The sequence below is a fragment of the Castor canadensis genome, chromosome 4 (assembly GCF_047511655.1).
Source record: "Castor canadensis chromosome 4, mCasCan1.hap1v2, whole genome shotgun sequence".
Classification (NCBI taxonomy): Eukaryota; Metazoa; Chordata; class Mammalia; order Rodentia; family Castoridae; genus Castor; species Castor canadensis.
Window position 1 is genome coordinate 3,995,743 of NC_133389.1, and position 24,127 is coordinate 4,019,869.

Sequence of the window (24,127 nt, forward strand, 5' to 3'; positions counted from 1 at the left end):
GATTTTAAATGGAACTTGCACTGACACAAAGAAAGGACCATCTTCCTCTGCTCTTACAATTCCTAGATACCAACCATGATAGAATGTTATCATCACCAGAGTGAGCCTGGGCCACTTGCCAAACATTTATAAAACAGCATCAGGCTGCAGGAGGCGTCTGTTAGGACCTGAGTGATCTGCAGGGGTGGAGGACGGGGAGAAACCATCAAGGCAGATGTGGCCTCAGCTGTCATCACGGCTGCCCACTGGCCAGCCGGCTACTCAGTAATGTTAAAACATCATCTTTCAATGCTATAATTTTATTCCAAAGACAACAGAAACAGAACAAAAACAGTTTTTGCCTTTGAGGGAGGGGATTATTTTACAATTTGAAAAAGAATGAAGAACAATCGTATCAAGAAACAAATTACTGGAACACAAACTTGCATCCAGCAGTGGCAGTGAATCCACAACTGAATACAGACAATGCTGGGTGGGTGAGGGCTACAGGGCATGGGTTCCATTTGTTAATGTTTAATGTCAGACTTTTCATACTGACATAATCACAAATGAATCCTGTAAAAGTGAGAGCGAGATGAACAAATGTTTGTTGTAAAAAGCAAAATATTGATATGGATGATATTTTCCAGGGTGTACATTTCATGAATAGACCTTATGGTATGAAACTAAATCAAACTTAGAATCATCAGTTGTCTTCACCAAGGTGTATTTTCACTGAATGTAAACATTGAGGCCTTTCTAACCACAGGCGTAAGATTCTTTTATGAAGAATGCAACCAGAGCGGTGGACATGCCTAAAATGTTTGAAGAGGAGAAATTTATGCATAAAATGAACCAACAGGCTTCCTTTGGTCTGGGGTACCATTATCCTAAAATTAAAAGGAAAAAAAGAATGGGTGGACTGTGTGAGGATATAATCATTGCAGCTGCAATTTTTAACCAAACGCAGAAGACGCTGACAGAGCTGCATGCTCTGCAGCCGGAGCAGACAGTCTGAGACCTCTGGAGACATTTCTGACTTCCCATCACAGGACACCACCTTTGACTTGACGAGTAAAGCAGGAAACACTTGTGGGAGGAAAGTTGGGGAAAGTGGCTTCTTAGTGCACTGGCAAGATGGGGAAGGCCAAGAGCAAAGGGCCCAGTGATGGGTTTGACAGCACAGGGTCCCAACCTGCCCATCCGTCTTACAGCCCTGGGCAACCTACTCTTTGGGCCCAGCTCTGTGCCCTCTGTGTGAGCCTTTTTGGTGGCTGGTGTTACACAGACCAGGAGGGCATGTTCGGCACTCCTCTGCAGTCACTGTTTGGAAGCTTTACAAATACAGTTGAGGAAGCCCAGTGCGCAGGCTGTGCCTCAAGCTTCTTGGAGTTCACTGCTTTCTCTTTGGCTCTGGATCACTGTCGCTGTCGGGGAGCGGTCACCCTGGGTGTAAATGACCATGCTTGCCAATTGTTCTGCACCATCCGGGGCCACAGCCTCAGCACTGAGAGCAGCCTCCGCCTGCAGGATCTCCTGGGGGCTAGCTGTCTCGATCACTGTGTGGGAGTACAAGCCTGCATCCTCCTGCTCTGCCGAGGGCAACTCTGTCACAATGTAGTGCGTTGCGCCCTCAGGAAAGTTGCTGCCGGACTCCCGGACCATGGCTTGGACTAGCTCATCTGTCACAATGATCTGAGAGATTTCCCCTTCTGATTCCATCAGGTCCACGTGCTCGGCTGGCACCCGCAGGCCGTGGGCCTCAGCCTCCTGCATGATGAACTGGGAACCTTCCCCGGCCACCATGTGGACAGCACCCTCCTCATTCACGATGACCTGGGTGACACCATCCTTGATCAGCTGGCCGGCCGCAGTTGTGTCACACACTGCAAACTGGAGGACTCCCTGGACCATCTTCTTGAAAGCCACCTGGGCTCGCTCCTGAGATGTGATGATGGTTGAGGGCCGGACGACCTGGGTCAGCACTTCCATGGCTGCTGGACTCTCCTGGGTGTCCTGGAACGTCTGGATCTCTGGGGTCTCGGGGTGGGCAGCACCATGGGATGTCTCCTGACTGGGCAGCTGGATCAGCATGTCCTTATGGCTGGACCTGCCCTTCTCCTCGTGCCCAGCCCTGTTCTCCACCCCTCCTAACTCAGTGACAGCACACAGCAGCGCATCTAGGGCTGAAGAGGCATCGGGAGGAGGGAATCCAGCCTCAGAGAGATTTAAAATCTCCTGCTTGGTCACCTGCTGTATCACAGCACCACTAGGACCAAGGGACTCATCCACACCATGACCTTCCACTGAGCCCCTGACAACAACAACTTGAGTGGATCCGTCAGCCAGCTGCTCGGGGAGGATGGGCCCAGGCAGTGCGCCGCTCACATGCGCCCCATTCTGACTTGTGGCAATGACTTGTCCATCTTCTGTGATGTGTACCACCCTGGCCACTTGGCCAGCCATTGCCAGAGTCTGCAGCGTGGCCGCAGCGGTCTCCTCCACAGAGGCATCCAGGGCAAACTCGCCATCATAGCCCTGGATGATGATGACCTGCTGGACCTGCTCGGGGGGTGGGGCCTGCCTCTTGCTGCTCCTCAGGGACCTCTCTTTGATGGGAGACTCCTCTGCCAGAGTGGCTGCAGTGAAGGGGCTGTCTGTCTCCACGAAGGTGGCACCTTGTCCCTTCAGACGGCACTCGTAGGACTTGGACACAATGCCTATGGGAGACAGGGACCAGTTAGAGCCTAGAAAAAGAATTTTGATGTTTAAAAGACAGCTCTTCTGCAGACACTTTACAGCCTCACCAGAAACACCATGATCCACTAATGCCAAGGTGCCAGCATATCTACTACGCTGGAAGTGTCCTGCTGGTGGCTCACTCATGTGGTTTTACAGGTGTCTTAAGGGTTCAAGAATACATATGGCAGCTGTGTGTTTGGTAGTGTTTGCCCACTCTCCTGTGCAATTTTTCCAGATCTGACTCTATCAGGAAGGTTTGCTGTTCTGGTTCCTGGGGAAGAGCATGGTCAGCTTGCTCCTCACCCTCACCTACAACAGCAACTCATGGAAAGTCAGCAGCAGGGTCTTAGAATCCACAGGAACATCTTTTCTCAATGTCCAAATGTTATGTACAGTGAATTTGTTTAGTAAACAGGAAGAATGAGAGCCCTACAGATTAAATTTAAGAAACAAATCGCTGATAAACACAGCTGTAAGCAGCAAATGGTCACCGACCATCTACTTCATGTCAGGCACCAAACCTAGGGGGACAACAGGAGTAGCCACTGTGAGTTCGTGTGGGCTGGGCACCACGCCTGGCACTTTGTTGGGTCCTGGGCACATAAACATGACCTGAGCCTGTACATCCAGAGATCTGGAAGGGGTCTCCTGGTAGAGGCCCGAGGGGCACGTTCTAGGAGCTCAGGTCTCAGTTTGCCGCGTCCATGGCCAGTGCAGCATGGTGCCCAGCACAGAGCACACACTCAACTAGGATGTGTCTCTGGAGTGGCTCACAAACCAAGGAAGGTGATGAGCACAGTCAGAGACAAAGGGGCTACTCACTTAGGTTGTAGGACAGAATGTTCAGGGAAACATTTAACAAAGAAAGAACATTTGGTGCTGTCTTGAGGGACAGGGAGCCACTCACAGAAATACAAAGCATGGGGCTCTTGGCCTGGACACCCTCTGTGGTGGCCAACCAACCAGGCTTTTGGTTCTGAAACTACCAGACAGCTGACTCAGGTCAGGCTGCTCAGTGCCTTGCGTACCCTGTGCTGTGCAGAGAAGAAACTGCTGAATGCTTTTTAGCAGAAAAACTGTAGAATTGTAACAGAGGGTACAAAATTTATGATCTTCATGCCAGCCCTGAATTCCTTTTAGTGAAAATACTGAGACTCTTCAGAAAATACCAAGATACAACTCTTGGGATGAGGGCAGAGGCATTAAGAGGAAATGGTTAAGCTGCTCCGAGAGACAAGGCGGGGAGGGAAGGAGGCCCAGGGGTACACTGAGCCCTGGCTGTCTCCTGGCCAGGGGCCATGACAAGTCAGAACAGTGGGTGTGGGCTCCCGCCTGGCCACCCACCCAGGTGCCCCAGGAAGCAGGTATGGGGTTCCTTACAGGCCTGGGCTGCTACAGTGCAAGAGCTTCAAACCTTTCTTCAGACCTGTGCTGGGAAGTGAGCTGTGAGCTGCACCGCAGCAGCAAGGTATAGAGGGGAAGGAGGCCAGAGAGGAGGAGTGGGCTGGGCTGCAAACCTGCAGCGAATGGACATAGGGTTGTATGTGCACACTTCCCCAAGGTTATCTGAACTGCTCTGTAACTTCACACAGTAAAACATGACTGGACATTTTCAGTAAAAGAGACTGACTCCATTTAAGAGTTCCTGTTTTCTTCTCAAAATCCCAGCTCTCCGTCAGCTGTTTTACTGTTGCCTCCTCCCTCTCAAGAGAATGATCTTACAAGATTTATATTCAACATAGCAAGTTATCAACAGCAACTGAATTTCTGAGATATTCCACTTTACTCTCTGACTGTGGGTCAGTTACAGACAGTGTACTTTATTTATCCTTACCAAGGTGGGGCTTTTAAGAATTGTTAGTGATTATTGCTGGCACCCCTTAAAGACAACAATTTTGCTTACCACATTGGTGTTGTTGTGTAAGAAAGCATTTCTTCTAACACTGAGTTAATCCTGAGCTCAGACTCCAGACAAGGCCTGTCCTCCAGCAGGGACAGCACGTCAGGCAGATGGCAGAAGCTGCTAATAGTATCTACCACAAGGACACGTCCAGGCTCATCCCCAGACTATAGGACAAGGATCTTGGATTTGGAAGTATTAATTAACTGTTAAGTACTATCTTTTATTCTTTCTTGGAGAACTCTCTTCAGTGTGAATCTTAGAAAGGTTATAGACTCACAGAATCTTTTAATTTTTTGGCAGTATGGGGTTTGCACATACTTGCCTACCACTGGAGCCACACCCCCCAGTCCTTTCTACTTTAGTTATTTTTCTGATGGGTTCTTGTGCTTTTTGCCCAGGGCAGGCACAGGACCTTGATCCTCCTACTTATGCTTCCTGAGTAGTTGGGATTAGAGGCATGCATCTCCATGTCCAGCTTGGTCTTTGATTTAGGATGTTTGCTAACATTCTACCTGGGACTGCCTTACATCGTGATCTTCCTACCTCTGCCTCCAAGTAGTTGGGATTACAGGTGTGAGGCACTGTGGCCAGCCAGAGTCATGGAATCTTAGATCAAGAAAAGACTGAGGGATCAGTGGTCAACTAGATTAGTTCCATGCCCAGACGCCCCTCCTGCACACTGGACTGAGCCAGGCAGAGGGGACTGCTATCTTAAGGCCAACTAGCCCTTCCTGGAGAAGGGTGTACAAAATCCATGAGTCTAGTTAAAAGAATTCTCTACTTAGGGTGACCCTCACTTTCTTCCACCGACTCCCCTAGCAGGAATGAGGAACTCTGAGTGCCACTAAGTTAGGCTCCCAGCAAGACAAGGTGCACTTACTAAACATGGTGGAGACTGCAGGGCAGCAGGCACTGGTTCACATGCTTTAGTTCTCCTGCCCGAAGTCTTATACTTGTGAGAGTCTGAAGGGCTTGGTCTGGGAACCCACCTGCGGGACACAGCTCCTTCAGAGCCTGGGCCTCCCCTTCTCCTACTTTACAAAAGAGAAATAGTCCTTCACCTTTCCTGGACAGTGTCCAGCCCCAGGAAAACCCGAGTTTGAAAGATAAGGGTGAGGCTGGTGAAAGTGTATGGATCCTGAAAAGAAAGAACAGAAAGAAAGAGCGGAATTTTGGCCTGTGTACTTTAACCTGATCTCATGTTACTTCTGATATTTAATCTTCCCCCAATTCCCTCTCCTCTGAGGGTCAGAAGGAGTTGTCTACAAGCAGAGGGCCAGCACAGGAGGAGCCTCACAGAGATGCACAGTCTTTACTTCATTCTTGCTGGGTTTGTGCCAGGCCTGGGTTCCTGGCCAATCTGCCACCCACTAGGTCCTCCAACCCTCTGTCTCCTGGGCTTGACAATTTCTCTTCTGGGGCACGTACAACTTTCCCCCCAGTTCCTACTTTTACCCCAGGATGCAATACTCTGCCTGCTTTCTTTATTCTTGGATTTGTTTCTGTCCATTCTTTTAATTTCAAGGTCATTCTTTGTCTAGTTCAGTATTTTTAAGATAATAATAAAAAAAATGGAAATGAGGACACAAAAAGAGGAGGTAGCATTCAAAGTGTTCCCCTCCTCCACTAATTACAAAAAAGGACATAGTGCCATTACTTTAAAAAACAGAAAGCAGGGCAATTGGGAAAGAGAGAGCAATGTTCTACTCTTAGGTAGTCTTCAAAAGAAATGATACTTGCTCAAGTCTAAGCAATTCTGTTCTTCACTGGGCAACTGAACAGAAAATCTTCTGGGTACAGAATGAGCTTTTGAATCCCTTATAGCACTGATAATCATGCATTGTGAACGACTTGCTGAACTTATTTGAATCCAGAGGTGGGTTAAGCCACTTCCAGACCATTAAAACAAACTATGTAGGTAAATACTGCTGTCAGCAGGGGCTGTGATGAAGCCTGACACCACAGACATCTTAACCTCCGGCAGCACGGCCCAGCTAGTCCATCACAGTTCATAAATGTGAGTGCAGGTCCATCTTTTGATTCAGCAATTTAATAACTTCAAGTGCTGTCAGTACTGCTTTGAAAAATAGCACCTATAAAATGTAACAGCCTCAATCAGATTGAAAAAGATTCACCCACTGAAGATTCTTCCATTTCAACCATAATGAATTAATGTGGAGCTATGTAGAAGTTCAAGTGTCATTTAAACGAATGTGAATCTCTACTGTAACTTTAAATTCCAAGTGGGCTGTGACCAAGAATTTACTGGGCACACTGATGACAGTTTTTGAGCTCTCTTTAGCAAATATGGCCAGGGAAACTCATCAGTGCAAATGGCCAGTGGGCACGGCATTGAAGGACAGGGCTGCTGTACAGGCTGGACCCTTGACCGCTGGCCTAGCCATTGTTGTAACTTGGAAGCACAGACCTTTAACAGACCATGGGTGCCTGGCATAGCATCTGTGCTGCATCTTACGTTTTTCAAAGACAACATCAGGTAATAACAGTAGCTAATCAGTGTGCCTAAATTCAGTCTTTTCAGATCTCCTTCCAACAGGCCAATATGGAGCCTGGGTAGAAAGTGCCAATGGCATTAAAATGCAGGCTGGCACCTGTTTTGGGGTGCAGCTTACGGTCATTTGCTTCCACACTACCTCCCTTCTCATGGTTAGATGCGTTAAAGTTTGAGCTCAGTTGAAATGAACGGGGTTGCTGGTGTTTAGGGGTCTGTTTTAGGGAGGTGATTTAGGATTAGCCTCCCTCCTCCAGCATGCTGAGATGAAGCTGCAGCCCCCTTTGGCTGAACAGCCCCAGGGGAGGGACAGAGCTCCGCTCAGGAGGGGGAAGGGCAAGGTGGAGACTTGTACCCTCAAACCTTGCAGAGGCCTCGGGCTCCCTCTCTGAGGTGCTGCTAGGAAGCTAGAGGGCTGAGCACCTGGCTTCCTTTGTGTATGCACTGTTCTTTGGTTACTGTCATCGTTTTTTTCCCACAGAATAAATACCTTATGCTTTTGTTAAGCTTACATTTAATTAAAATGTACAGAATTTGTGCAGTAAACTCGAATGAAACAAATAAAACAAGGGCCCCCTCTCTTGAAGGCATACGTTGTGAATGAAAAATGTCATTACAGACTAAAAAATTTTGCAGTAAACAGGGCCTACAGAGAGAAGTTTCCCCTGTAATGACATCCATAAAATACACAAATGGCACTTTTAGTACCATCCTGAATATGGCATTTTCTGTGCTCTACACACAATCTAAATGGTTTGATCATAGAGCATAATACTCCATTGGGTTTATAGAACAATCAATGTTCCATAAAATGATGTATTTATCCAATAGTAGGCTCAGCGGTTACTGGTGTATGACATTGTAGGACACAGGCTTGGGCTCCTCACAGCACACATGCTGGCTGTAAAACTTATCTAACACCACTTCAACAACTTCATCTCATCTGTGGCAAGTAATTTGTGGAAGCCTCAGCTTGGTTTAAAAAAAAACTTGTAATAAAAATTCATAGAATTTTCAGGAGAATGAAAGCTGATGACAATAGAAAGGTCACATTGTGTCTGCACTGAGGGGGTCAAAGGTCGCTGGCAGTTCTAAAACTGAAAGTAGATTTCATGCATCGCGTAGCAGATAAAGATGGCATTAAAAAGACATGTGGGGGGGGACGTCTCATGCCTATGAGCCTCTGCTAATATCCTATGTAAACCGATTTGCTGCTGTGAACCAGCATTTATTTTACATTTCTAAGCCTTTCCTGGAACAGTACTAAATGTTTATCCATTGCTGGGTTACATTGTAGATACTGTGCATAGCTGAGATTTTATGTTTTGCTCCAGCCACTAAGCTTGGAAATGTGCATTGGTTCATTGTCATAATTAAAGCACTTTGAATATGAACTGATTTAAAAAAATAATACTTTTCATATAAAAATTTGGGGCACACATGATATCGTGATTCTTAAGCTGCATGTAATTTTTCTCAACTTCAATTTTAAGATGTAATTTTTACAAGAATGTTAAGAAATCATACTTAATGTCTATTAAAATGAAACAATATTAACAGACTATGCTAATAAATTAGAGCCATATTTTAATGTCACAAAAGCTTATAAGTTTCTCAAGTGAAAGCAGGAAAAAATGACAAATTAAAATTCAATGAAATATAACCTTTTAGAAATTTCAAAGTAAGGAATACATTAGTCTTACAATAGCAGTCACCAGTAGTTTAGCCAGTCAAGTCGATGTCGATAATTGCTCTGTAATTTATTCATTTCACAGACAATCATAACGCTTGGTACCATTCAGGGTGCCCCCTGATGACCTGGCTTAGAAGAAGCCGTTGCTTTTATTCCACATGGTGGGGGCCTCCCTGCTTCTGAGCTGCAAGTCTGGGAAGGAAAACACCAATCAAGTGGTCTGGGGACTTGTCTGGGATCAAAGAAAAAGCATCAATCTGGTGTAAGAGTGGTAACGGTGATGGGAACAACCTGTTGGCTTTACATCCCAACAACTAGAGGACAACTCCTTTGAGAACACAGGTTGGTCAGTCCTCCATGTTCCTTCATTGTTTCCAGGGTAGAAATACATTGTGGTCAGTGTTACTAAAATTTACATGCAAATAGAAATAAGAAGGTTATTTGAAAAACAGAATCAAGAATTACTTTTAGCCTTTGACATGCTTGCTAAACATGACACCTACAATAGTGAGACTTATTTCAGGCCTAAATAAGCTGCTTTTGCCATTCTAAACCTACGGTAAACCTAGGTCTAAGATAGGCTTGCTTAAGCACATGTTAAATACATCAGTGTTAATGAAAGGGTACTTTGGTAAGTATCTGCTTTATATCACATGTAACAGTACAAATGTACATGCTGAAGAATTACAGTAGAAGTCAATGCTGTGCCCCCAAGTTCATGAAGTCTCTTTTTTTTTTAACAAGAGATGCAAGAAATTATTTTTCTGTGAAAAATTAATAGAAGTACATAGCATTTGTGAGAAACTCTTTCATATAAGTTCAGATACATAACTTCTAAAGGTTGCCATGCCATGAAGTTTTAGTGAAGGAGTACTTACAACAAAGTAGGACACACTTTTAGGTATCCCAAGCTTTAGTCCCTCTTTCTTAATCAGTGCTATGTTTTATATTGGTAATGACCTAAGATAATCACATAAGACCCCTGAAAAGAATTCTAAGACATCCAGAAAAAAAGAACTAATTTTCTCTCAAGTTGGAAATGCAGAATCATCCACGCTTCCAACTTTACCAAGAATAGTCTCCATGGGCCTAGATATTTTCATGGGTACTGAAGAGTGACAAAGTAAAAGACAATATTTTACATTTAAAGTTACAAACCCTAAGAAATTTTGTATTATATCACACCCTTAGGTATATATTATCATCTCCATGCATGAAGATCTGGCAGTAATAGGAGTTATGCACACAAAGCTCACTCAGCGAGGAAAGGATATGTCCTTTAGGGTAATCTTGACAGGCTGGTGGGGGTGGTTAACTGTTTCTCTTCTGTGCAGAAGACTACACACTACAGAGATACGTCATGATGTGTAACCATATAACTTTGGAAAGTCAACTCAGGTGACAGAAATAGTGTCATCAAGTTTCACTTGATGGAAATGACACTTTAAAGTTAGACTGTAAAGTGTTCCAATCTTGTCATTTAACCATGAAGAGTACTTCTTAAAAACAGCTAGCTGATTTACTACTGGAGTGCTTAAGTGTCTCAAGTCCTATTTGGAACAGATTAAGGGAGGAGTTTGGAGGGGGGCCATCCAGGTATTGGCACAGGGTACATCTCTCATTCTGCACATGGATGGGGTTCTGAGGTCAGTCTTGGCAGTGGGGGGTGTCTTTCTTAAGGGGGCCTATCTTGGGTATTCTCCCTTCTCTTTCCTGTGCAGCCTCCCTGGAAGCACACATCCCTGGGGACCAAGGCTCACCTGCTCTTGGTCACTGTCACCTGTATCAGCATTAGTGACCCAGGTAAGAACAGAAGGGAATACCCTTCCTACTTTCCCATGGGGGAGCCTGGAGGCTTAGAGAAGAGCTGGGGAATGTCAGGCCCATTAAGAAAAGTCTTGCTCAAGACCTTTAAGCTCGGCTCGACCAGATGGACAGCACCCATATGTTCAATGAAAGCCTGCCTCTGTTTGACTTAAAGACCTAACTAGTGCAGACATTCTTCTCTGCATTATGGAATCAGAAAATGAAGGAGCCCAAAGACCTTTCCCTAAATGTCCTCTGACGGTCTATAAGTGCTCAATACAGATAACAAAACATTGGGAGACAAGGCCCATTTTTCAAAAGTTGTACACATTATACATACCTTAAAACTATGTAAATAAGAAGGCCAGCCAATGTCCTTGGAGGGCACGCCTCCGACAAGGCTGACTTCAAGGCAGACTGCCTTGCCTCCTTTTTGAGAGGATCACTTTCACTTTTGCAGTCGCATTTGTATCTCCTTCGTATTATAGCTTCCTCATCTCTTTTCTCGGGGAAATGGGAGGAAACAGACATTTGTCTTCATTGCAGACACGTTTGTATGAAGGTAAAATGCAAACCGCTTCTTAGTAACAGCACAGAGGCACCATTAAAATCAAATTTACAGTAAACAGAACCTACAGCTGGGTAAAACACTAACTGTTAGTATTTTAATTATCCGCAAAGCTTTTGGAGGTCTAACATCTGCTCATAGCCAAATGACAGCAGCTGCTGGTGTACACTTAAGACAGTGTGGGTTTCTTCTCTGCATCTGAAAGGGAATCAGATGTTTTGGGCACATGCCTGCTTTTCCTCCTAAGCTGGCTGTATAAAGGGACCCCAGCATGTTGTGCAGGCCAGTCCTGAAAACCTGACCTCTTCCACCTGTGACGTGAAAACAGAGATGGTGCCAGAGTCCAGGGGAGGCCTGGTGTAGGCAGCAGGGTCAGCGAAGCGCTGGCAGGAGGGGAAACAGGGTCTATGAGGATGAGTGGACAGTAGGAGTCAGTCCCTCTGTGGTCATTCCAGGCTGCTCGGGGAGCACAGTTCAGTGGGATGCTGGTCTTAGGTGGGCCCCATGCTGGGTTTTTGGCTTCCTCCACACATGAGCATAGTGCTGGGCAGAAGCAGGACCAGCGGACACACAACTGTGGTCAAGGCAGAAAATGTAATGGTTTCTTTTTAACCAGTGGATACTGCAATTTTTTACATTGGACATTTCCCCAATTCTCTATGCTAAAGTCCTATTTAAAATTAAAGAATATCTGTGGCTTGGGTCCTAGCAACTAATAAATGCTCAAGATAATAAAATTTAAAATTGATTTTAAAAAGTCAAACAAAGATAGATCACGAAGCTTGAATCTTTACTTTGAAGTGAGAAGAATAAAACTATCAAATCCACACACTAAGGCCAATGTTTGCTGCCTGAGGTTTATGCAACATGATAGTGTCAGTCCTTTTCTCTTCACATACTTGGCAGGGGTTTTAAGAAGCAAGGAAAGTTCAGAAGGGGATCCTTTAAAAGCTCTAAGAAAAGTAGGAATAGAAGGAAAGTTCCTCAACATTATAAAAGCTATATATGACAAACCTACAGCCAGCATTATACTTAACGGAGAAAAACTGAAACCATTCCCTCTAAAATCAGGAACCAGACAAGGATGCCCGCCCACTATCTCCACTCCTATTCAACATAGTACTGGAATTCCTAGCCAGAGCAATTAGGCAAGAAGAAGGACTAAAAGGAATACAAATAGGTAAAGAAACTGTCAAAATATCCCTATTTGCAGATGACATGATCCTATACCTTAAAGACCCAAAAAACTCTACTCAGAAGCTTCTAGATATCATCAATAGCTATAGCAAGGTAGCAGGATATAAAATCAACATAGAAAAATCATTAGCATTTTTATACACTAACAATGAGCAAAAGGAAAAAGAATGTATGAAAACAATTCCATTTACAATAGCCTCAAAAAAAATCAAATACCTAGGTGTAAACCTAACAAAAGATGTGAAAGACTTCTACAAGGAAAACTATATACTTCTGAAGAAAGAGATTGAGGAAGACTATAGAAAGTGGAGAGATCTCCCATGCTCATGGATTGGTAGAATCAACATAGTAAAAATGTCGATACTCCCAAAAGTAATCTACATGTTTAATGCAATTCCCATCAAAATTCCAATGACATTCATTAAAGAGATTGAAAAATCTACTGTTAAATTTATATGGAAAAACAAGAGGTCACGAATAGCCAAGGCAATACTCAGTAAAAAGAACAATGCTGGAGGTATCACAATACCTGACTTCAAACTATATTACAAAGCAATAACAACAAAAACAGCATGGTACTGGCACAAAAACAGACATGAAGACCAGTGGAACAGAATAGCGGACCCAGATATGAAGCCACACAACTATAACCAACTTATCTTTGACAAAGGAGCTAAAAATATACAATGGAGAAATAGCCTCTTCAACAAAAACTGCTGGGAAAACTGGTTAGCAGTCTGCAAAAAACTGAAACTAGATCCATGTATATCACCCTATACCAATATTAACCCAAAATGGATCAAGGATCTTAATATCAGACCACAAACTCTAAAGTTGACACAGGAAAGAGTAGGAAATACTCTGGAGTTAGTAGGTATAGGTAAGAACTTTCTCAATGAAACCCCAGCAGCACAGCAACTAAGAGATAGCATAGATAAATGGGACCTCATAAAGCTAAAAAGCTTCTGTTCATCAAAAGAAATGGTCTCTAAACTGAAGAGATCACCCACAGAGTGGGAGAAAATATTTGCCAACTACACATCAGACAAAGGACTGATAACCAGAATATATAGGGAACTTAAAAAACTAAATTCTCCCAAAACTAATGAACCAATAAAGAAATGGGCACGTGAACTAAACAGAACTTTCTCAAAAGAAGAAATTCAAATGGCCAGAAAACACATGAAAAAATGCTCACCATCTCTAGCAATAAAGGAAATGCAAATTAAAACCACGCTAAGATTCCACCTCACCCCTGTTAGAATAGCCATCATCAGCAACATCACCAACAACAGGTGTTGGCGAGGATGCGGGGGAAAAAGGAACCCTCTTACACTGTTGGTGGGAATGTAGACTAGTACAACCACTCTGGAAAAAAATTTGGAGGCTACTTAAAAAGCTAGACATCGATCTACCATTTGATCCAGTAATACCACTCTTGGGGATATACCCAAAAGACTGTTACTCCAGAGGCACCTGCACACCCATGTTTATTGCAGCACTATTCACAATAGCCAAGTTATGGAAACAGCCAAGATGCCCCACTACTGATGAATGGATTAAGAGAATGTGGTATCTATATACAATGGAATTCTATGCAGCCATGAAGAAGAACGAAATGTTATCATTCGCTGGTAAATGGATGGAATTGGAGAACATCATTCTGAATGAGGTTAGCCTGGCCCAAAAGACCAAAAATCATATGTTCTCCCTCATATGTGGACATTAGATCAAGGGTAAACACAACAAGGGGATTGGACTATGAGCACATGATAAAAGCGAGAGCACACAAGGGAGGGGTGAGGATAGGTAAGACACCTAAAAAATTAGCTAGCGTTTGTTGCCCTCAACGCAGAGAAACTAAAGCAGATACCTTAAAAGCAACTGAGGCCAATAGGAAAAGGGGAACAGGTACTAGAGAAAAGGTTAGTTCAAGAAGAATTAACCTAGAAGGTAACACCCACGCACAGGAAATCAATGTGAGTCAATGCCCTGTATAGCTATCCTTATCTCAACCAGCAAAACCCCTTGTTCCTTCCTATTATTGCTTATACTCTCTCTACAACAAAATTAGAAATAAGGGCAAAATAGTTTCTGCTGGGTATTGGGGGGGGGAGGGGGCGGAGTGGGTGGTAAGGGAGGGGGTGGGGGCAGGGGGGAGAAATGAACCAAGCCTTGTATGCACATATGAATAATAAAAGAAAAAGGAAAAAAAAAGAAGGGGATCCTTAAAAAGTTCAACACAAAACACGAGCGCAGACTGACCTAGGCCCATTGGGCTCCCATCCTACCTATGCATGTGTGCATGTCTAAAATCGTAAGGGTCACCAGCCATGTGCCCTGCATGCAGCTGGCCTTCAGAGCATCTGAGGTGTCAAGAGGCAAGAGTTTTGTGCCACGTGTCTTGGTTGCTATGCATGCTACATGTAGAATTCTACAGCAAGTTTCCACAGTGTGTGCATAAAAAAATGCTAAAAAGTCTAATGAGGTGACACTGTAGTCATAGGGCTTAGGCTATGTACAGGGATACCCAGGAGCCTGCCATTCTGCATTAAGAGTGGCAGAGTAAAGACCATCTTCCTAAGTTATGAGTTCATTAAGGAGTGCAAGGGTTTTACTAAACAGGAGATGCCATTTTGCCTTTCATTAAAAAAGCATTTATGAGAAGTGTGATGCTGCTCTGAGACTGGCAGGCATACGGAGTATCACATGTGGACCCTCATCACTGATAGCCACGTGTGTGTTTCATCCTACCATGATGCACATGAGAAAATCAAGAGCAAAGCTGTGGATAGGGTGTCAAGTGACAGGCAGCACATGGGGACCCCCATGAGGTAGTCTTATAATAGGGAATGGTGACTAAGACAATATTTGAAATTTAAGCTACCACGTGTGACCCTAACTCAGGAACTCTCAGAAGAAAAAGTGTTACAATATGCAAGTAGTGCCCAGGGTTTACATGGATGCACAATTGGTTGCCCACTGAAATTTCCCATCCCTCAAAATGAAGAGGAGGCCTGGGTGGGGGCGTGCTTTGGGGAACACAGAACAAAAGACAGGTTTCCAATCTCCTCATAAAGGAAGACAGCTCATCCATACATTCTTCACTTCTTTCCTGTGGACCAACAAATGCCTCATGGTGACAATCCAAACAGGCAAAGCCAACCTAGGATAAACATGCAACTCACTCCTGTAGCATGTGACACCACCTTCTAATTTAATTTGATGATGTTATATAGAGGCTAATTACTACCTTCTAAACTTTAAAAAATTTGTATGCTTTGTCAAATTTCCACATTTCTTGAGACATACCTACAGTGCACACATCCATTTATGGACACACAGACTCAAACAGCCATGGTGCTCCAAACAGTTTGATGTTCCGCTTCCATTCTGCTCCTCCCATATCCTACCCAGAAGTCTTCAGAGCAACTAGGGAAGATGCAGATCAGTGAGAGGGGAAGTCAGAACACTTTCTTAGAGAGGACTCTCTCAGGAAACTGTCTCAGCCAACTGATGCTTGCCAGCAGGCTGGGGTGAAGGTGCTGGTACCCAGTACTTGAATGACACTTGCTGACCCTTTAAAAGTTGTGCAGGTTTTTAGAGGTAAGGGTATGAGGGAGTTGTAGCAGCTTTAAAACCTCCAAGGTTCCACATTTTCATGCCTTATCAGTCTTACACCACAGAGCTCCAAATGTGGTCTCCTGAACCACTCCTGAGGTGTGATGCTATCACTCAGCCTCACTAAGTCACTGTGATGGAAAACAAGCTCATACCACAGCCTGTCCTGAGACTTAAGGAGTCAGAGGAAGTGAGAGAAAGGCAACATGACGACTACTAGAATTTCTAGGTTCCCTAAATGATCATGGAAGAATGCACCTGACCTCTGCATGGCTTGACCCATATCTCATCATGACAGGATGGTCTGTGTTCTAAGACTATAGTACTACATTCTGTCTATAAGACAATGTCTATGTAGTTTCCAGTTGCACATTTCTTTGGCTTGAAAGTCATTTCAGGTTTTAGAGATATTAAGTAGAATCTCAGCCTGTTGTCCATACCTCTGACCTGTTACACAGAACTTTAATTATGCATAGATGTGCTCACCTGTTCTGGTTCACTGAGAGCCCCATGAATGCAAGACGCTGTTATATGCCATGGCAGCTCCCATGCCACGCAAGTCTCTAAAATATTTTCCAGCAAGAAGGAAGTACATGAGCTGTGGTGTCAGCATGCTTGGTTTCTCCCACACTGCAAGCCCACTGAGTGTTCAGGCATTGTCACTGCTCATGTTGGTCTGAACGAGCTGCCAAGACTTGGCGAACAGGGATGGACACTGATTTCTGGTTCTCCTTGGTTGTAAGTAACTGACTCCTTTGCCTTTGACTCAGGAGTTTCACATCTTCTGCCTGTGTTCACAGACTCTGGTAGGGCAACTTGTTAGTCTGCAGGCTGGCAAAAATCTCAGCCTTTTCATAGTTGCAGACAGCCACCTGAATTCCTTAAGTCTTGGTGTCTCCATCTATAAAATGGGACCATAATACTTATTGTTTTAAAGAGTAGATGAAACAGGCACTGACATATAGTAAGAGCTCAATGTTAGGCTTTATCCCTACATTTTAAGTATAATGCATTGTAGTTGAGTTCACTAGGCTTGAAATTGGTATATAATGCAACAAATATTTGTGGCTATTGAACAATCTCACATGACTAAAACATTTGAGGCATATGACATATGTGAAAAAATTAAATTTAATCTGAACAAATGAAATGTCCTGCAATCAGGAGTAAAAAAAGTGCTGGAAGTAGGACAGCAAGAAGAGAACTTCAAAGTCTTAGCTGTGGGAGGGTCAACCCAGTGCTGTGGTGGCACAGGTACAAATCAAGCTCAGAGTGGAGGGAACACGGCGGTGACAGACTGTCAGGCCATACTTAGAGTGGCAGGTCGAGGTTCATGCTCCACGTTCTGAGAGTAACACTGACAGACAGGAGTGACTGTGGAGAAGAGAAACAGCTTATCTGGGAGCTGCAAATGAACAGAGTTGCTGGCTTAAGTCTTGAGATGCTTACAGGATGATTAGAACAGATTCATTCTACTGGCTCTAGAGGGCAAAACTGGGAGTACCAGATGGAAGTTATAGAGAAGTAAGCTTCGCCTCTAGAATACTGATCCCGAAAACAAAGCACAACGCTTGCCAGTTGTCTCCCCAGTTACAAAAGGCTGGATATCCACCTTTCAGATGTCAGAGAGGACTCAAACTGGACACCAATGTTCTGTTGACAAGGAATTCTATTTTAGATTCACCGAAGCAGGCAACAGATATTTTGCTCAATGCTCATGAGCCTATCAAGACATTTCCAGAAATCCAACAATCAACTGTTTGCCAGGATAAAGTATGTCAGAGCAGGAGGCTGGACTGCTCGACATCAGGTGATTTATACTAGTTCCACAAAGCCAAGCTCAACTTGAGCTCCTAGACGCACAACACACTTCTTAACTCTTACTCCAGTGAGCAGCTGTGTATCGTAACACATGACAGTGAAACCCTGGTGAACAACCTTTCACCCCGCAAAAAGAGTCTAAGCAGCCATAGCTGAAGTCATATGGAATAGACAGGAGGTGGCTGTGGGAAGGCAGCACCCAGGCCTCAAGGCAGTGACTGAGTTGGAGGCCTGTCCCTGCCAGCCAGGGCACTTTTTGCAAGATGCTGTGACTCTGTGGCATTGTAGAATGCTTCACTTTCCTTCCTTTCTCCTCCCTCCCTCCCACCCTACCAGGGTCAGACCTGCCTGGGGAGCTCATATTCAGCCCTCCCCACCTCCCCTGCCTCACTCCTTCTACCTCCCTCCTCAGCCACTGCTTCCTGGAGGACCTGGGCAGGCCCAGGTGGCACTGATTAGTCTGAGGTAACAAGCAGTGCAAGTAAACAGGATGCTTGGAGTGGGAGGTAGACACTAGATCTTAGGTATGAAGTGAAGGTCCAGTTGCTGCCTGAGAAAATGTCCTAATGGAAAGGAATGCTGTTTTGGTGGCACAATCCAGGCTCTTGAGAGAGACATGCTATGATAAGCACTCTGGGGTCCTAAGTAGGTCACATGTAGTCAAAAGAAGATTGACTCCCACAAAGATTTAGGGACCTTATCACTTCAGTCCGCTGTGGAAGGTTCAGTGGATAGGCCCTACAGAGACATACCTGGAAAGTGAAAAATAAATTGCTTCATCTTGCATCTCCTACCACAAAAAAGGAAGCAGGCTCTTTGGGCACTGGAAGCATGGTGTTCCATTCCTAAGAATGCTATTCTAGTCCATATAGTGGGTAATGTGGGCATCTGCCAGCAGCACAAAGGGGCTCTGGAGTAGTCCAGGTGGTGGTACAGAGAGCCCTGACTCCTGGGTCATGATCCGTTTGATGGTATGAGGTAAGAGGCTCAGTGATAGGGAAAGATGAAGGATAGAAAATTGGTAAACTCCAGTGTAGAAACACAGTGCAGATCCCTTGGGACTATGGGCTAGACCATGCCACCTAAAACACAATTACATACCTTTGAGAATGACTCCTGGTAGTGACAATGAAGAATTGCTCAATCAAGGATTTCCACTATGGGTTCTGATGGACGTGCCATGTGCCCATAGCTGCCCACTGTGAGTTGGATTCTATTGGGCTCAAAGTTCAAAGTTGTAAGGGCTGGCCCATCAGTATTCCGTCATCAGACAGAAATGGCACTTCTGGGATCAAGCCTGAACAGGGTCAGAAAGCTTGAATGAGTTGCATGTGTTGTGTGTGGGCACACTGCACCAGACGGCAGATGAATAATGTCTGGGATTTAAGATGAATCCCAAACAAACATTTCTTTAAAAGTCCAAGGGTGAGTACTCTTTGAACACAACACAGCATCACTATCTTCTGAGCTGAACAGAGAGAATCCCTCTTCCAAACAACAGACCCAGGCACTGACAGATCTGGAGTCATCAAAGGGAGATGGAAGGTTATTTACTATCTGGATTTTACCAAGACAGAAAGTACATTAAAGCAAGCCAAACTCTTCAATAGAGTTCAAAACTAGTATTGAAATAGTTTTCTAGTAAATTCTCTGTTATCCAATAGGACTATTCCCTAAATCTCTAGATATGCTGAGGTTTTAGTTCCACTTATAATACTAATTTAAACTTCCCAAGACCATTTATTTTCTTAGCTATTTATTGAAAAAATATCAATATTGATAGTATGGTACCAGCCAGGCAAATAAGAACTACAGCTCTGTGTTTTTTGGTTTTGTTTTGTTTTTGGCACTACTGGGGTTTGAACTCAGGGCTTCATGCTTGCTAGGCAGGTGATCTAGTGCCTGAGCCACACTTCTAGTCCCATTTCTGGTTTTTAAGGGGTCAATAATTTATTATAAGACACTAGCATGACAGATAATTACAGTAAATGAAATATAAACTGAATAACATGTTATACCTTCAACAAAAGAACGATTCACATGGTCTAGGATAGGGAGCAGGAAAGTACTCAACAGAAACCTTAGGGTTTGAAGGATGAGTAAGAATTTGCCAGGAAGCAAAAAAAATAGTGGAGAATATGATCCATTATTCTAAGGCGATGCAGAGCCAGCAAGCAGTGTGGCTTGGCTACAAGCTCTCAGCCTGGGGAAAGATGGGAATGGAGAGCGAAGAGTAGGAGTTGTGAGGTCATGCAGTGCTCAGGGGCTTGGATTCAGGTATCCTGGGGTCAGAGAAGTATTGAAGAAAGTTAAGCAGGGAAATCACACTACCAAATGTGTGTTACTGGAAGGACTGTGGTGGGACTATGGAGAATCACCTCTCGTGATGGATTAAAGGTGGGATTCAGGCTGGAGGCTCTTGCAGTGGCCTAGGTGGAGAGTAAAGATGAAGACAAGGTGGAAGGAGTGATTCCAGGGGAACAGAAAATGCAGAAAATTCAAGAGACACTGAGAAGACCCGGGAACCAACTGATGTGGGGACGTGGAGATGTTAAGAAGATACTTCCCTGAGTGCTCCAGGCCGTCAAGCTCTCATCACACCTATTCATTATTCTGCTCATTCATCCTTTACTTTTTTATCCTCTTCTAGAATATAACCTCCATGACAAAGAATACAAATTGTTTACAAGCACTTCAAGTACTTAGACTGTGTGGACTGATAGAGTGAATGACAGAGTAGGAGCACTATTACCCAACAGGGAAGGAGGAGGAAGGGCAGGCTACTGTATAGTGGAGGGCAGAGGAGGAGAGAAGGTGGGCTCATGGTTGTGAGACACTATCGGCTTCCAATACATGATCAAACTGATCATGCATTTTGTCCATCTTTATGGGCTGGGGATAAAATAGAGTGGAATCAGGAGCTGGAGATAATGGAAAAAAAAAGGGAAAAAGGGAGGTGGGAGGGGAGGAAGAAGAAGGTCCCACACTCATGGGCTAGGGACATGGTTTAATGAAGAAGCTAACAGCACTCACAAGACAGAAGTAGCTCTCAGCTTGTCTGTGATGGTTCTGTCACTGTATCCCTCTTCTTCAGCTGCCTACTCTGGATTCCTCCTTTCCTCTCTTTTCACTACCTGGTGGCACTAGCTTGAGGATGAATATGAGCCAATGGCCACATTCCTTAATGACTGGTGCTTCTGAAGTTTGCAAACCTTGCTCAGCTGCTTGGGAGCACTCAGGTCATTTAAGGCAGCAAGTCCTTGTTTCAGATTTTATTTCAAGAAAATCAAACAAGCATTTAAACAATTTCTCCTGTGCTTGAGATTCTCTAAAACTTACTCTGTAAGCCTGAATGCATCCTCAGGATGCATTTGCTCACAGGGTCTTCAGAGAACACTACTGCCCTGGTGGCTTGGACTGCTATAGAATTTCATTGTTTTCACTCTTAGCCACATACTGTATGTGTTACATCCATAGAGGACTCATGGTCAGTGACTGGGAGTGAAACCTGGGTGAAGGGAGGAATGGCCATGATGGTGATTTTGCAAGTGCCTCAGAGTAGCTTTCAGAACACCCTTAAGTCCTGTTCATCTGGCCAAGAGTCTCACCCAGAACAGGAATGTATGACCAATCCTTTAAAAGTCAATATAAAAGAGTAAATATTACAACCATATGCATTTCATATCCTACCTAAAGGAGAAAGAAGCACTTAGTTCAACTTTTTCCTTTTCAGGAATGATGACTGTGCACAAGCAAAAACATTACTTACAAAAAACTGCTTGCACATAGCAGCCTCTCACATCTTGTCATGAAAATGAAGCAGTCATTTTCACCATAATTATGAAAATAATACAGTTGATTTTTTTCTTTCTTATTTTGGTGGTACTGGGGTTTGAACTCAGGGTTTGACGCTTGCTAGGCAGGTGCTCTATGGCTTGAGCTATATGCCTCCATCCTTTTTTTCCCCTTGTGGTTATTGTTGAGATAGGGTCTTGCCTTCTATCCAGGCTAGCCTAGACCATGAGCCTCCTATTTTACACTTCCTGCTGTACCTGGGATGTCAGGTATGCACTAACATGCCCATCTTTTTTTTCTGTTGACATGGGCTCCCACAAACTTTTTTGCCCAGGCTGACCTGGAACCCCGATCCTCCACAGGTATAAGCCACCAGCACACACCTAGTTGATTTTTAAAAAAGGTATATAATGTCAAGGATCCCGAACATCACCTTGCGAGAATAGCTTTCACTTTAGTATGAAGCTGCAAAGTTAGATTCTTGTGAGTAGCAAAACCAGGAGGAGGAATCTAGTCAGTTATCGTTGGCAAACTGCTCTGGGCTGGGAGATAGGCTGTGCTTGGCTGGACACTGCACATTTATCCAGAATATAAGCCGTGGTCCAAAATAACTGAGGGGAAAGGTCACCCAGGCAGTGTGTGGGAGACTGAGAAAAGAGATCAAGGCTGAGTAAGAGAGACCTGAGGGACACTGACAATTGAAGAAGAGTCAGAGCCAATCAAGAGGACTGGAAAGTCAAGATGGGATCATAGGAGGCAGGAAAGAGGAGGGTGACCACCCTTGCAAACACCATAAAGAGAAATCACAAAGATGGATGCTAGATCTCCTCTAGGCTATTGTATTGCTACGAAGACCATGAAATTCATCATTCAAACCAGAATGATATTGAGAACTAAAAGGTGATGACGGTACAGATCACGAAAGGGGGGGTCCAGATCCAGTACTACTGTGCATAAGCTAGGATGGGTCAGTGTGGCTTCAAGGCTGTTGTGGTCATGTCCCTCTTAAATCATGGCCAATGATATAAACACCGACACATGCCCCATTCTACATAAGATCAAAGATAGGGTGATCTGATTAGTGGTTTCATTAATAGAAGCAAAGGAAGGCATGTGAAACTTGGAACGATGTTTACCAAATTAAGGAAATTCATATGATATGATTACCTTCACTTCTACTCACTTTTAAAGGTTGTCAATTGTTTTACTGAACAAAAAAGCTCTGCTCTTTCTTGGAGTAGCAACACAATCAGAATGACAGTACTGAAGTACTGAATTAATTCCTCATTTTCTGGCTGCAAGAAACTCAAAGCAGAATTGCCAAAGGGCAAAAAAGAGAGAGTGACACTATACAACTCAATTTTATATATGTCCATTTGATTACTGTGCTTGTATGTTTGTATTATCCTGGTGATCTAACAGTTGTTACCTTACTTTAATTTACAGAGTGCCAAGGTATCTATTAGTAGGGATTATGCTTTGGAAAGTATTATTAAAAATCTGGAGTTCTTAATAGAAATTCCAGGAAGTCCAGCAGGCAAATTACATACAGAAAAGGAAGGAAAAAGTGCCTCCCAGGAAAGCCTCCATTACAGAAACTTGCCTTAAGAAACTTCCACATGACCAAAGGTTGCCAGTGCTGCCGGTGGGGACTCTGCATTATCTCAGGGGCCCTAGTTATCACCCTTCACTTGGAAGTACTGCTTTTCAGTGTTCTGAGTAACTTTTGTGTCCTAGGCCTTTGTTTTACCAGTTAACGCCTATGGACTACAACAATATGATTTGCTTTTTCTGCTCCTGTTCTGACAGAGTCCTGTGAGTAATTAAAACAGTACAAACCAGCCCTGCATAATCAGGTTTCCCAGTTTGATACACAGACATCCAATTAACCCTTACAACTATACTGTAGCCTAATTCACTGGGTTTTCTTCCTTAAAACATGTTTTCATTATTCAATTTTTGGTTCTATTGAACAGCTTTAAAAATTCATTTATAATTGAATCAGTATCCTCAATATTCTAATAGATATATACAAAATTAGTCTAGTGTTTTAGATATAGCTTTATTAATAAAGAAGATATCACCTGCTTCCCCTAAATACTTTTCAATCTACAGAAAAACTGACATGAACATAACAATTTATTTTACCCAAATTCAGCTTGATTCAGGCAGGGGACATTTGAGAGACAAATGCCAAATCCTGACAAGATACGTTTCAGTTTGAACCTAGACAGAAAATGCCTACATGGAGTGAGAAAAGTTCTTAAAGTCTTAAATTCAATTGCATGAAAAAAACAAGGAAGGGAGGAAGTTCACACATGGGTCCATGTTATCTTTCTAAAATTCCCTTTTAGAACATAAAACTACAGATTTTCTTATGTATCTGACGTAACTCGACCTCCACAATACAGCAGCTGATTGTGTTATGTAGATCTGATCTGGAAATAAATGGGCTGATTATGATAATATAGCTCAGGCAGATTTACAGTT

The 24,127-nt window shown here is 43.8% G+C and overlaps 1 protein-coding gene across 3 annotated transcripts in view; it reads right to left on the reverse strand.

The window, feature by feature from the left end:
- Positions 1-283: 283 nt before the first annotated feature.
- Positions 284-24,127, reverse strand: part of Znf407 (zinc finger protein 407) — a 447,403-nt gene continuing 423,559 nt past the window's right edge. For all 3 annotated transcript variants that reach the window (XM_074069625.1, XM_074069626.1, XM_074069624.1), the window contains one exon: positions 284-2,699. In XM_074069625.1, coding sequence (XP_073925726.1) covers positions 1,357-2,699 — 1,343 coding nt within the window. In that variant the 3' untranslated portion in view covers positions 284-1,356. The remainder of the gene's footprint in view (positions 2,700-24,127) is intronic.